This window comes from Schistosoma haematobium, chromosome 1, assembly GCF_000699445.3.
Source record: "Schistosoma haematobium chromosome 1, whole genome shotgun sequence".
NCBI classification, from domain to species: domain Eukaryota; kingdom Metazoa; phylum Platyhelminthes; class Trematoda; order Strigeidida; family Schistosomatidae; genus Schistosoma; species Schistosoma haematobium.
This window is the reverse complement of record NC_067196.1, coordinates 55,183,703-55,196,841: the sequence shown is the minus strand read 5'-3', so window position 1 is coordinate 55,196,841 and position 13,139 is coordinate 55,183,703. Positions and strand designations below refer to the sequence as shown.

The following is a 13,139-nucleotide window of genomic DNA, read 5'->3' as shown; positions in this document are numbered from 1 at the left end:
TCTAGAGTATCACATGAAAGAAGCGAGTAGATACTACCCGAACTCTGGATCATTATTAGATAGCATGTTGATTCACTATGAGGATGGCGTCACAAAACTTCATTATATGTCACCCTGTGTAAGAGTGATCATGCGGTTTTTGTCTTTGATTTCCATATAGTTGTCAATAACGAAAATGTGTCAGCCCAAGCCAGACCAAACGTCTGGAAAGCAAATGCACAGAGAATTGTATACTCAGCATCTTCAGTAGGTTTGACAATAGAATCAGAATCTTCTATTGGGACGGCTTATGAGGAATCAAGAGACTTGTACATAAAAGTTACTGCAACAAATATCACTAGGACTGAGCCAAGGAGTCCGAGAAACTCTATTAACTTGCCTTATCTTTCTAAACAAATAATTTACGAGGACACTCCAAAGAGTTCACAAACCCTGAACAAGTTACTTGTCCGCTGACTATCAACGTTACCATCATCCCGTCAACGAATGGAATTCATTACCTCAGAACGTGGTTAGGGCTCCATCCGTTGACTCTTTCAAAAGAAAGTTGAATCAATTGAGAGACCATCAGTTCCAGGCCTAATACAGGCCACCCAACCGCTTGTCTTTTCCAAAATGAAACTGGAGCTGAGTATAAGAGACAAATATATTGTTGACATAAACACAAGTCCATTGTAAACATATAATTAATATAATTATAAATAACCGAGCAAGTCACAAGGTTGTAATCTAGTTTCCGAGTTGGCCTATATTAATCTTCACTTACTTTCGTCAGCCATTCAATAACCATTATGAATCTTCCACGATGATATATGATTAATTTCAAAGGTGGTTTGTGTTAATGATTATGTGTTATCACATTGCCGCCACAAACGTTAGTCGTGAACACTTGAGAGTTCAAAGGAAAAGAATCTAACACTCCAGATTGATCAGTTTTAGTCCCGTCATTTAGTTCATAACTCAGTAAGTGGTTTAAGTCAAACGTGCAACTTTCCGCTAAGCTATAAGTGATAAAAGTTTGGCCGCAGTCAAACGTAAGCCATTGCGAGTTAATCAATAACCAATTGTTAGTATAGCACTTAGTGCCGTATCACGGCTACACGAGTTACTCTAGATTTTGAACGGGGCACCTAGTTTATTCTTTTTTGTCGTCGTCCACATATTTCATCTTGAAGATACCGCAGGTATTTGGGGTTTGACAACGCTTTAACCAGTAACACCTAATATGAATCGTACCCACTAATTAAAATCAAAAGAGAGAAGCAAGGAGGTTCGAAGATATATTTGATAGGCTATCAATATATCGACAATCTTCTGATCTAATCTGGCCAGCGATTGCAGCAGATGTTGGGTACGGCGTCCCCACTTGTGATCTGATGCGGATGCATGACCGAGCGCCTTCAGCTGGGTGAGTCCATTAAAACTAATATGGTCAGCATCCAATGTCGAAGGCTTTCGGAGCTATTTATTTTGGGAATTTATTTACCGCTACGATCTTATCAGTTATCTATTTGTCACATCGATTGTTTTTGTATGAGCGTAGGTATGAGTGCCTGTTTATGGATCACTCTCTACTTCGCATTCTGTGGCTTCTATTTGTGTTCGACTATAGATAATGAGTCACACTCTGTTAAATTGAGCTGGGACATTTGCTATCTCCGATTCACTTCAGTTCTCATATTGTCTGTTTGCGTTAATGGATGTATGAAACGAATGTATCCGAAATTCATTTTTGTATCGGGCTTGTTTTACTTCGGTTTTTACTAACAAGTCTTAAGGCAGTGGAAATGTAGTAGGTTAATTGATTTACATGTTCTGTTATTATCACTCGATGGCTATAAAGTCAGACAGTGGACCTGTGTTAGAATAAAAACTTCGGCTATTTGCTCCCTAAATTTATAATGATATTATGCTTCAGATTTTCTTCTGTTGAATGGTGACATGTCTGTGTCTAAAAATAAAATGGACACTCTTCACGTTTGTTCTGTATGTTTTGTGATAAGGATTACAACCAATCTCTTAAAATCTTCCACTGGTTTTAATGCTTGATGAGGGTTTAGCATTCTGTTGGTTTAAGAAAATGTGGTAGGTACCTTGACCTTACAATGCTTTTCAGCGTCATATGCAAATGGTTTCTCATAAGCTGTTCATACCCATAGATTGATGATTTAAAAGCTTGTGATGGAATTGAAGGCAATGATCAAAGATTTCTTATTTCGGCAACTAAGTACGCGGTTAGAAATTTTGATAGATGTTGAGGAAACTGAAGAGAGGATTTCATCAGTCAAAGTACAGATAGCTATCGATTTAGGCGAACCATATGATCTTTATCAAATGAACTGCTGTATATACTTTTGATCCTGTATGATTTAATAGTCAACTTTTTGATCAAGTTGGGAAATGAAAACTGTAGATCACCAATTTAGGTGATCTGTATCGAATTATTAGTGGTCTACTCGAGTTGGACGGGAATGACGTGACCAATCAGCTAGTGTTGAAGTCATGTCTCACGGTTAATACCTAGCGTGAAGTACCCTTTTATCATGTCCGGGTGTTATGACCACTTTGAAAGCCGTACAACATAAACAACGTCATTACAGAAATATATTGGCATGCGTAGATACAATAAACAATGTGACCTCTGCTACACGTAACAGTCCGTGACATGCAACTGCTCAGTACTCTTTGATTGTTCCGGACCTTGACCAGGACGGGTAAAATTTTCAATATTCAGCGACCCAACTACCGGACCAATGAGTAGACCGATGATTAATAACTAATTTCAATAGACTTTAAACATCATAATTATACAAAGGAATCACCCACATGTTTTGTCAATACCCACCTAAAAAACTGTTAAAAAATGCCTTCTGGTTTACGATTGTTTATGAATCTTCATTTCTAGTGATATCATTGCATTAACACTTATGTGTTTTTGTGCATCATTTTAAGAGTAGATGTTGGTCCATAGCTTGTCGCAATCTAAGGCGGGTTGTTTGTGTGGACATTCGCGAATGACGTGAATTATGTGGAGGTTTGAGCTTTATGCTAAACTTTTTCAACTGAAAGTAATTATATTTTGGATTCTTCAGTATTTACTCACTTAGTTAAGCAATTATGATAAGCATCCATGGGAACACGGAGTTGAGCAACGGATCTTGCAGGTAATTTCCTGTTTCGACATTATTACATTTCTGACTACATCAATGTATAGTTGCTATCACCTCATAGTTCACGTTGGACAAAATGTGTTTATCCTCAGTTTGCCTTTTGGTTCACTGAAAACAATCTGTTCTTACAAGATCTGAGCACGTGTATTCGTCCTGTCATATGACGACATCTGTTATTATTTCTCTGGGATAAAAGGTACAGGACACGTCTTCCGGCGGCAGTTTCTGAAAGTCGAAAAACCTGGTTGTCACGTTCTTTTTGTTCGCCCTTGAGTTTCGAGACAGCTAATTATGGCCTTTGAGTTGATCTAATATAATTGGTCAAGATTCATTTCTTAGTATCTTGTACATAATTAGATCTACTATTAGTCATAAAATACGGCTAAGTACTGAGTACGCAATGTTTTATTACTTATCTGATACTTAGAAATAGGGAGGTATGTGTTTGTGAGTTAGGGTCCTGAGCTGAAACAGAGGAAGTCAACTGATGACGCTGATTGTAGTACTTCAAGATCTTTTCGTTCCTAATTATACCTCCTAAATCATTATTAGACATTACTAGGTTCAGACCAAAAACTTTTATACGTTTTGATAGCCAGTTATTGTCACTGGCCCTCAAACTTACAGTATGGCTCATATCCAAGTATCTGGTGCGTGAGTTAATTAGTTTCATTTTGTTAGCATCCCCTCACCATTCCAATGTGGGATTTAGTAACTTGGATCAACACACATACCTGTCGTGTTTATGTTGTTATGACCAACTACCTGATTAGCGTATATTTGAAAAATAATGAGTAGCTTTATTCGGTCAATTATATTTTTACGATTTGATAACCGTCCTAAAATTAAGTAAACAGCGTCAACTCTATACGAATAAAGTAATTATAATAGGACATAATTGTCCAATTTTAGACAACGAAATAAATTCATTGTTTCGTTGAAGAAATTACTGCAGTTCGGTGAAAAAACTTTCTGACGATTTTATTTGCTAGATTGCTACAATTGTATAGTATATGTAAGTATGTAGTGGGATGAAAGTATTACATCATTGAAGATATGGTTTAATGTTTTGTCAGGTTTCGAAAAAGCTACATGATAAATTAAAGTGAAAATAATTTACAGATGGAAAGTGATTGTCAACTTGAAGATCAAAAAATGTAGGTATACGGTAGTTTGGTGTCGTAAATTATATGGACGTATGATTTATAGAAACGAAGTCACGTAACGTTCTAACTGCTAATGAGGAATGTCAAGTTGAAAATATGTTATATAAGACATAATTATTTATTTACTAGGTATAAAAAACAGAATAATTACGAAATTGTAGTACTAGCTGATTGGTAATTTTGAAAAAGTGAAGGAGTTAAAAAAAGGACTATTGAGCATGCGAGAGAGAGTTACGACATGTTTCTCTCGTACACAGAGACTAGCTTGGAATCTGAGTTGTTAAGGCCTCTTCAGCACATAAGTTTCTAATCTGTATTTCTTATGACTCACCTTTATGTTCGTTATTTCGCTAATTTATATTTTACCAAGTATATTCGATGGTTAACTCATTCTATTACCATTAGTACTGTTACTGTCTCTATTACTCTGGGATTCGTCTTGAAAATTTCATCTTGCTTCGCTTTTAGGGTATGGAAACGTGAGCTGGTGTACAAATGTAGCAGGCTCAACGTTGCGTTTTAGGTATTGACTGCGGGTGAATGTGAAGTATTCTGGTGGAGCAACGTGGCTAATTTATTTTTTATTTTTATTTCAACACATAAATATTGGTACAAGAGGGTACCAAATATATATGCGCCACACCATATTTGTGTGTGTGTGGGCTGTGATACTGCCCGGGTGCCCAGACCGAAACAGGTGGTTTTCTTAGGGGACCACACCCCGAGCCTTTGACCTAAAGGTCTGGCCCACAAGGCAGTGGAGCATCGTGAGGAGATGCATTCCCATGGTAACCGGTGACCAACGATTGGTTCATACTCCATTTGTTCCCTCAGGATACTGGAGCCCATGTGCACCATTGGTTTGGGATCCGGTTAAAGCGCCGGGCATTCGCTTTTCGTCCTCCCGGTCACGAGAAGGCAGTGAGTAGGACTTCCCTGGCAGAGGCTGTATACGCGTGACCGTGTGAGAGCATTTTGAGAGGGAGGGAGGGCCCACCCCACTCTAGGCCATACCAGGGCATTTGGGGGCTACGTGGCTAATGGTTGTGAAATTAAACTATTTACCAACTTAATCGGTGCTCCTGGTAACTAAACGGGGTAATGCTCAGAGATAGGTTCCAAGAGAGCTAGTCTTGTGCGCCCGATATAACCTGGTCCATAAGATGTTGATTTATAAATATACAAAGCTGTGGCCCAAAGTGGAAGCTTGTAATTCACACATCCACTAGTCAATGCGCGACTGTAGGAGAGAATGCAATGCTCATTAGAATAAAATATTTTTCCTCAGAGATCTCGAAAGTCAGTTTTTCAGGATCTCTGCCTCTGTATCTCTTTTAAATTGGATGTCTATGGAAAAAATCTATAACTCTAGATAGTTTTTCACGCTACTGTATCATCCTACTATTTCTGTTAACCAGTATATGTGGATGGCGATTGTTGATGGGTATCTGTCGTACTTGATCTAGTTCAATGTCAGTTTTATCATCAGTTTAAATTCTTTTGGCTCTAGCTAATAGAAAGTGAATTAAGTTTATCTTCTGTTCCAAGGAGCCCAATATTGGAATTTGTGTACTCGTCGTTCTAAGTTGGATTCTGTATATTGATCTTCAAAGCAACCCATCCGACCCTCGATTTAGTAAAATATCTTAGAAATGAAACCCCTGAGTCTGACTCTGGTTTTACTGTAAACGTGAATATTGGTGACAACTATTCAACTTTCAAAGGATGTCTTTGGGTTCGTTATTTTCGTTTCGGATTGTGAAAAAAACCATTGAAATTTCTTTTGTATGAATAAAAACTGTCGTTCATGGTTTTAATTACAATGTTGTATAAATTAGCAGTAAAAAAATCAGCTTGAAGTGGGTCGAGTGGTGAACAGATTTCTATTTTAATGGTTTGTCTATAAAACGCATAACTCAATTTAAACTGAGCATTAAAAGTAAATTGCAGAATTAATTTCTTTAGATATTATTTCGGAACACTGATATCGAGGTTTTTGTTTTCATCATAGTCTCATGACAGACAGCTTGTATCTGAATGAGGTGCATTTGTTAAGTGAGAAGTAACGTTCAATGAGTAAATTTTCTGCCCGGTTACACTGACGTCAGCTATTGAATCGATGAAACCAAATGAATCAACAGTAGTGTGTCTGTTAAGTTAATTTCTGACTGTCAGATTTCAGTTAACCGTTTTGTGATATAGTCTAGGAGGTCCAGTGGAACAATACCAACACACTTCTATGTTTAATTCAACGCTAAATCTTTATTCCTCGGAAGATCAAATAATTGGAATTCACTTTCTCTCGAAACTAGATGTTTAGTTTTCGGATTTGTAATATTGAACACAGCGGCTTGCAAGGTTAGGGAGTTATTTATAGTCATTGTTAGAGTCTGGGATAAATTCGCTTGTCTAATGAGTTAGATTTCCAAATCGGGTTTTCGTGTTGAGTCCTTCGATTGCTGTGGAGGTATCACAGTTTTTTGGACCTAATACTTGTAACTGTAAGTTCATCATTCTACATAGTATATATGACGTAGGAATGTAAGTGATATCTGTCTTGGAGATAGATGAAACATGTCCTCTTGTGTGAATTAAGACCCTTTTGACTGTTGAGTGTTGTTACTAATGTTCTGTTCATGACGTAAAATACTTTTATGTAAGGAATATTGGCGGTATCCAAATCCATAGATCAGGGTAGATGAAAGAGGTTTGATCCACTATTCGTCGAATCCTTAAAAGAGTGAATATCCTTACTCTTACCACTGGAGTGATGATACAAATATATTTTACATTGATATTTAGTACTATTGGTTTTGCTACATTAGGTTCCTTTCATTTCAGTCCGTCAGGGCGTGCATGACTTATTAGTTTTCTTGATCAAAATATTGTTGAAAAATAACATTTTTCCGTATTCGCTCTAGGGGATTGATCGCCATTCGACTCGTGATGGGAAAACACGTTCAGGTCTTATTGATGTGGACGTAATACGAGGTAAGTAGGTGATTAATTGCATACTTGTGTCTTTTACTGTTTACTATATTGTTTCATTGAATATCAAGTATTAATGTTTCAATATTCAAGTCGGTGATATACAGGCTTGAAGTTCCTGGTCTCTTCTTGTACTTGCATAAATGTCTTTTGCTTCCAAAATTATCAACGTCTGGTATTGTTTAAGGATTAAACCTGAGATTCTTGTTATGTCTGATTAAGGTTTTACAGCTAGATGTATCGAAATATCGGTTGGTGTTTTGTTATAACTTTGATTTGACCGTGATAACCCTTTTTGAAAGCACTAGGACACCGTAAAACTAGTTAATGTCTGAGTTTCTGTAGAAAAGGTTATATTCACCAAAGTTCACACGCCTGCAACAAGTATCAAAGCAAATGATTTACTCAGAATTTCGTTGTTATTAGCAATCATACTATTAATATAACATACGAATATTCATCAATATTTAAATGAATAGTTTGACAGTGATCGGGCATCAAGTATATAGAAGACATTATTTGTAAAAATTATATATCACTGAAATCATGATTCGATCAGTATTAAACCACCATTGAGAATCTGGAAGGACTAGACGACCGTTTCGTTATATAGTAGTACTTCTCATCGGTGCGCAACCACGACCCTCCTACGCGGGATCCGAACCCAGGACCTTCGGTATCGCCCACGAAGGCTTAACTTCTGGACCACTAAGCCGGCATCTAACGGCGTTAATGTTGACCTTCAGTCAATCTACGATATTGCGCTACCATTTTATTTAAAAAATCTCAGCGATTGAAATTTAAATAATCCCAACATTTCGTCCAGCAATATTATCTATACTTTTTCAGGGTGATAATCAAAATCAAACTATCAAAGAATATATAACCCTGTTTATACCATATTTGCCTTTATTCCTACTTCGAATATCTTGGTATCATAATTACATGTGTAGTGATTCTCATTTTGCACACACATCGATATTTTAAAAACGTTTCAGTTGCCATCATTGTTCTTATTTTGCTACACAAAATGATTAGCGTATCTTTGGTAGTAGGTAGAGACTGCATTTATTCATCAAATATTAACTATTCATAACATAAAGGCACACATACACACATTCATTTTTCACATTATTCACATATTACTAACACATATTTCCCTACTTACTGAAATCGACATCTTATTATGACTAGATAAGCTTTTACTGTAGATTTAATTGTCAAACGTTATATATTCTTTGACAAGACTGCTGAATGAAATGTTGGAATTATTTGAATTTCAACCTGCGAGACTTCTCCAAATATTAATATAACTTGTTTATCCCTGCTTAAAACGAAAATAATCCGGATTACAAACCATTATGTAAATATCATTTAGTCACATTAGAACTTGATATAAGTCTTAAATAGTATAATAAAATGGATAGCAAAAGGGAGAAGAAAAAAATCAATAGACACAGACATGTTGAGTAGGTTCTCGAATAGTGGATGTATCCAAGCCTTTAATAATGGTATTGAAATGTTGGACAATTTTTAGTGTCTCATAATAATCCACAGATTTCGGATAGATAGATTTAACGAAATGATAAGATATTGAGTAACCGTTTCTGTCAAGACTGAGTTACTTATTTAAATCATCTAAAGAACTAATATCAAAATACAAGATCACTAGCCAGAAAAATGATTTCTTTTTGTAACAATATGACATACTTATAAACAGAAATAAACTTGAATAAGTATCATTTAATAATGAAGCGATATGAAGATATGCTTTTTTGTGAGCTCCTCAATTTCTAATGAGTTGAAGACCTGACTATCAGTTTAAATTCTTCATTTTCATGTCGAGTACAATCGCTGACATCCGGACCTTTTCAACCGCTGTGTTCCAGTTCATTGTTTTTTGTTTACAGCTACTTTTTAAAATCCATATGGTTTATCTGATAATTTCTATCTTAGCTTTTCTCCAACCGTTTTTCAAACCAATAGCTATTTTTTATATGCTGATTATTACTTCAGTATCTCAAATGATAGGATCTATGACTACTCATTTTAATGAACTGAGGATTTAGGGTCGGTCTGATATACGATCTGAGCGTCATTCAATCGGTAGTTTATCAATGTTTTTAGGATTTGAGAGGTAGAACAACGACATTTCTAAGTATTTGATTCTCTAGTCATTTACTACAGTCATATAGATTCAAATAATTTCTATGAATCTTTCAATCATCGAACTGATGTGCGAGAGACCATTGTAGCTTAGAGGTTTTGTGTTTAAGTCGATAGTCTCAATGATCAAGGGGAGTGGGTGTGCTGGAGTGATTGGATTGATCCTAATATATATGTGGTTTCATTTGGTCGGTTGTGAGCTTATGTATAATACATGCACAGTATTGTTTTACGTAAGTAAGAAGTGGATTTTTCAATTGTTGTCTAAAGTGTAGGCTGTTCCCTTTTTTATATTTTAATTTTGTACATGGATATCGATTTTTTATCATGATTTCGAAAACTTTTACCAGACCAACTATTGTCTCCATTAAGTATTGTGTAATATCGCATAATTCAAGCGTCCTTTGGGGAGGATTTCCTTTGAACTGTCTTTTGGTGACTAAGATGTTTCTAACTTATAACTCATAGGAACAGGGCCATTTAATTTGCCAGGATTGGAAATCCGTTTCGCAAGGCGAATTATGCTCTTATTAGGCCCGACTTTTGGTAACCTATCTCTCGATTATGAGGAAGCAACATCTATGGTGGTGCCGTTTATCTACATAGTGCACTTTACTGGGATCATATTATAACATTCGACATTCTTGCTGGTTGGTATTTACATCTCTTATACAGCCGCGGCTACTAGAATATTGGTTGAACCGATAAATGTAAACGTATTTTGTACAGGTTGAGTTGTTATCAAACATGGGCCAGTTAAATCAAATAACTGTCTTGCCGTAGTTTTCTGTAATATTCCTCATGAGCATTACGATTTACTCTTTAGCTAAATGTAATCGGTTTTAGTTGTGTTCTTGCTTGCACTATATTATTTTCTTAGTGTTTTACTGTACTAAGAGTTGTATCATAAATTAATAAAAATAATTAGACGATGGGGGCGCATATAACTCAGTCTTGTTAATTGAAACTGTTGATAAAAGACAGTCTTCCAAATATTTTCTGTCAAAATGAGAAACAAAGGTGCTTCCAAATTCTTTCAGTCACCAATATGTAACTCAATGACAGAGATTAAAGTGATCGAAATCGTTAAACAATTCACCTATTTGAGAATTCACACTAGATTAGTAAACCAGTCTGTGACTAGTGAAGTCCTGGAGTGGATATAAAAGGGTCATTTTGCTTTTACAAATCTACACTAATTGACTTACAGAGGATTTGTTCTAATACAAGTTCAAGAAGGAGTATAGGATGTATCATCTTGCTTTACAACATGGATAAGGAATATGATTTTTCAAGGTAAAAGAAGTCAGTGTTTTAATATCTTATCTATCGTTATCTTTGAAACAATCGTTTGAATGTGATGAGCTCTATAAATGGTCATTGTTGTTGATGTTATAGTGAAAAGTTGATTGTGTTGTAGATTTTCTTGAACTACATTCGTTAGAATTACTGTCAAATTCATTTATTATACTAGGTAGGTTGGTATTTGTTTAATACAAGCCTCAGAATAATCAGACCTTGAAATTTCTCTAGGTGATACAATCTTTGGCTGTTTAGAAAGCCGTACGTTGTTTTAGCTGAAGTTTACGAGACGATTGAAGATCGGATTTAATTCAATGGATCTGATCCATCCATTCTTTTCATCGTTAATAGGGATGTTTGGTGTCTCGCATTCCATTTTGTCGTCCTTTCCTATTTTTCTCTGTTTTACTCTCACTATCTGTACGTTTTCCCGACCGACGTTTACGTCTCAATTATTAATAATGGATTAAAGTAGTTTGGTATTTGAAATTTCATATCGTTTTTATTTTCTCTAAGTATTTGGCTGACACATATAGTGTCTAAGGTCAATTAATGAAAAAAAATGTCAATATATCTTTTGCCATAGATTATTCCACGCAATAATACCTATGGCTTTTCTGATTATCAAGTTTCTAAATAAATTATTGATCCGTGCTAACCATACATTGAGGTCACTTGCAAGTTTTATAGTCTGTACAAACAGTGACTTGTTAATACGTCACATTAATTTGCAAATTATTACTGTAGTTACACTGTTTAATCTCTTAACAAACTTCATTCATATACATCACCAATTGCAGGGTTGTAAGCTGTTGGGAACTTGTGGTTTAGAATTGAATGTATGCAGTTAAGCAGTAAAGTCTAGGTGATAGGTTATGCTGTAAAATATGCGCTACATGCACTGTATAAGAACTAACGGCTATTCGACTAAGCGGGTTTGAATTTGTGGTCTAACGTTTAGGTGAGTGTGTAAATGATTTAGCTCCATTTCTCCGTGAGTGATCAAGGTTATTTGCAAGCGTTTTTAGTTTTGAGAATCTGATAAATTAGCAGCCTTGATCACCATTATATGGTATCAGGTATCGTGATAACCATGTTACCTAAATTTTGGTCCTACTAAATAAACGCTTGTATTAGTTTTTATCGATATTTAAATATCTTTTATAAAGGTTCTGTTTTCGCCAAGGCTAAAACCGGGCATGGTTGGATGGCAGCTGTGCGTTGGGGCTTATTGCGCGTAGCATTCGCTCCTTTTTACTGGAACTACTGGCGCAGTCATACATCCTTTCGTGTTGCTGCTTATATCATGGTTCACTTTTTTCTACAGTTTTTACAAGTAGTATTTTTCCTTCTGACAGACCCGCGGACTAGTAACGTAAGTCTCTTTCTTAATAATATTTTGTAACCTTTACTATTTGGACTAAGAAAATGAAGCTTATCAACATTTGGGGTTTCATATGGTTTAGCTTTTAAATGCAAAACTTCTATTGGTATGAGCGTTTTTAAACCATTTAAACGATTTTAGTTTTGTAATCACCCAGTTTAAATATAGGTATCAATCTAGTAGATAGACTCATTATTTTCTTTCAACTTTGGATATATTATAGTTCATTTATTCCCCGTCGATCAATTTCTTTATATTGATTCATCATAGCATCTTATTTCTGTGTTGAACTTTTCATTCTAAACGTTAAGAAATTGTATCGTTTCAAAACATTACATTATTGTATGAAGTACTTCATCTCTTTATCTTTTATGTTTATCACCTGTGGAATAGACTGTTTTACAGTGCTAATTCGTGTGGGATTTTCGTGGTTTATTAAACGCTCGCTTATTATCTTTTTTTTCATAAGACTTTATTGTAATAATATCAACTTTTGTGTTTTACGACTTCTGTGATGCTTTTAATGCTTCAGTTTTGTTTGTTTATCATCAAGTGGTATTTTTAATTTACATAAAACCTTTATCATTTGACATTACACATTGTAAACAGCTGGGAAATCTGAGCGTTAGTTTTAGTTTTATCGCCACACTAAGTTCCGGATTATTTATATGCAAACGTTCTACTGAAGTCTTATAAGTATAACTGGTACCTACACATATAAACATACCAGTGTACGTTATCCTTAAGTATTGTTTCTTTGTTAATTATTTTGTTATCTGCAGATTAACGAATGCTTCAATACCATATTTTCATAAATCAACAGGTATAATGAGGAAATAACATAGACTAATTAGTAATTGAAGTCATAATATCACATGGTTTTGATAAATTTTATGTTCTCATTACACAATTTGAAGTTGTATTGTTTTTCCGAATTTCGGGTCACTTGGTTGTATAACTTTC

The 13,139-nt window shown here is 35.3% G+C and overlaps 1 protein-coding gene across 2 annotated transcripts in view; it reads left to right on the top strand.

The window, feature by feature from the left end:
• Positions 1–2,977: 2,977 nt before the first annotated feature.
• PHTF2_1 (putative homeodomain transcription factor 2) overlaps positions 2,978–13,139 on the top strand; it is a gene marked incomplete at its 3' end in the record, with an annotated part of 45,666 nt that continues 35,504 nt past the window's right edge. Inside the window, exons 1-4 of one of the 2 annotated variants that reach the window (XM_051209103.1) lie at positions 2,978–3,068; positions 3,108–3,164; positions 3,215–7,327; positions 11,962–12,167. Coding sequence is in view for 1 of the 2 variants with exons in the window: in XM_012942942.3 (XP_012798396.3) it covers positions 3,027–3,068; positions 3,108–3,164; positions 7,258–7,327; positions 11,962–12,167 (375 nt within the window). The remainder of the gene's footprint in view (positions 3,069–3,107; positions 3,165–3,214; positions 7,328–11,961; positions 12,168–13,139) is intronic. The other variant, XM_012942942.3, reaches the window with a different exon arrangement.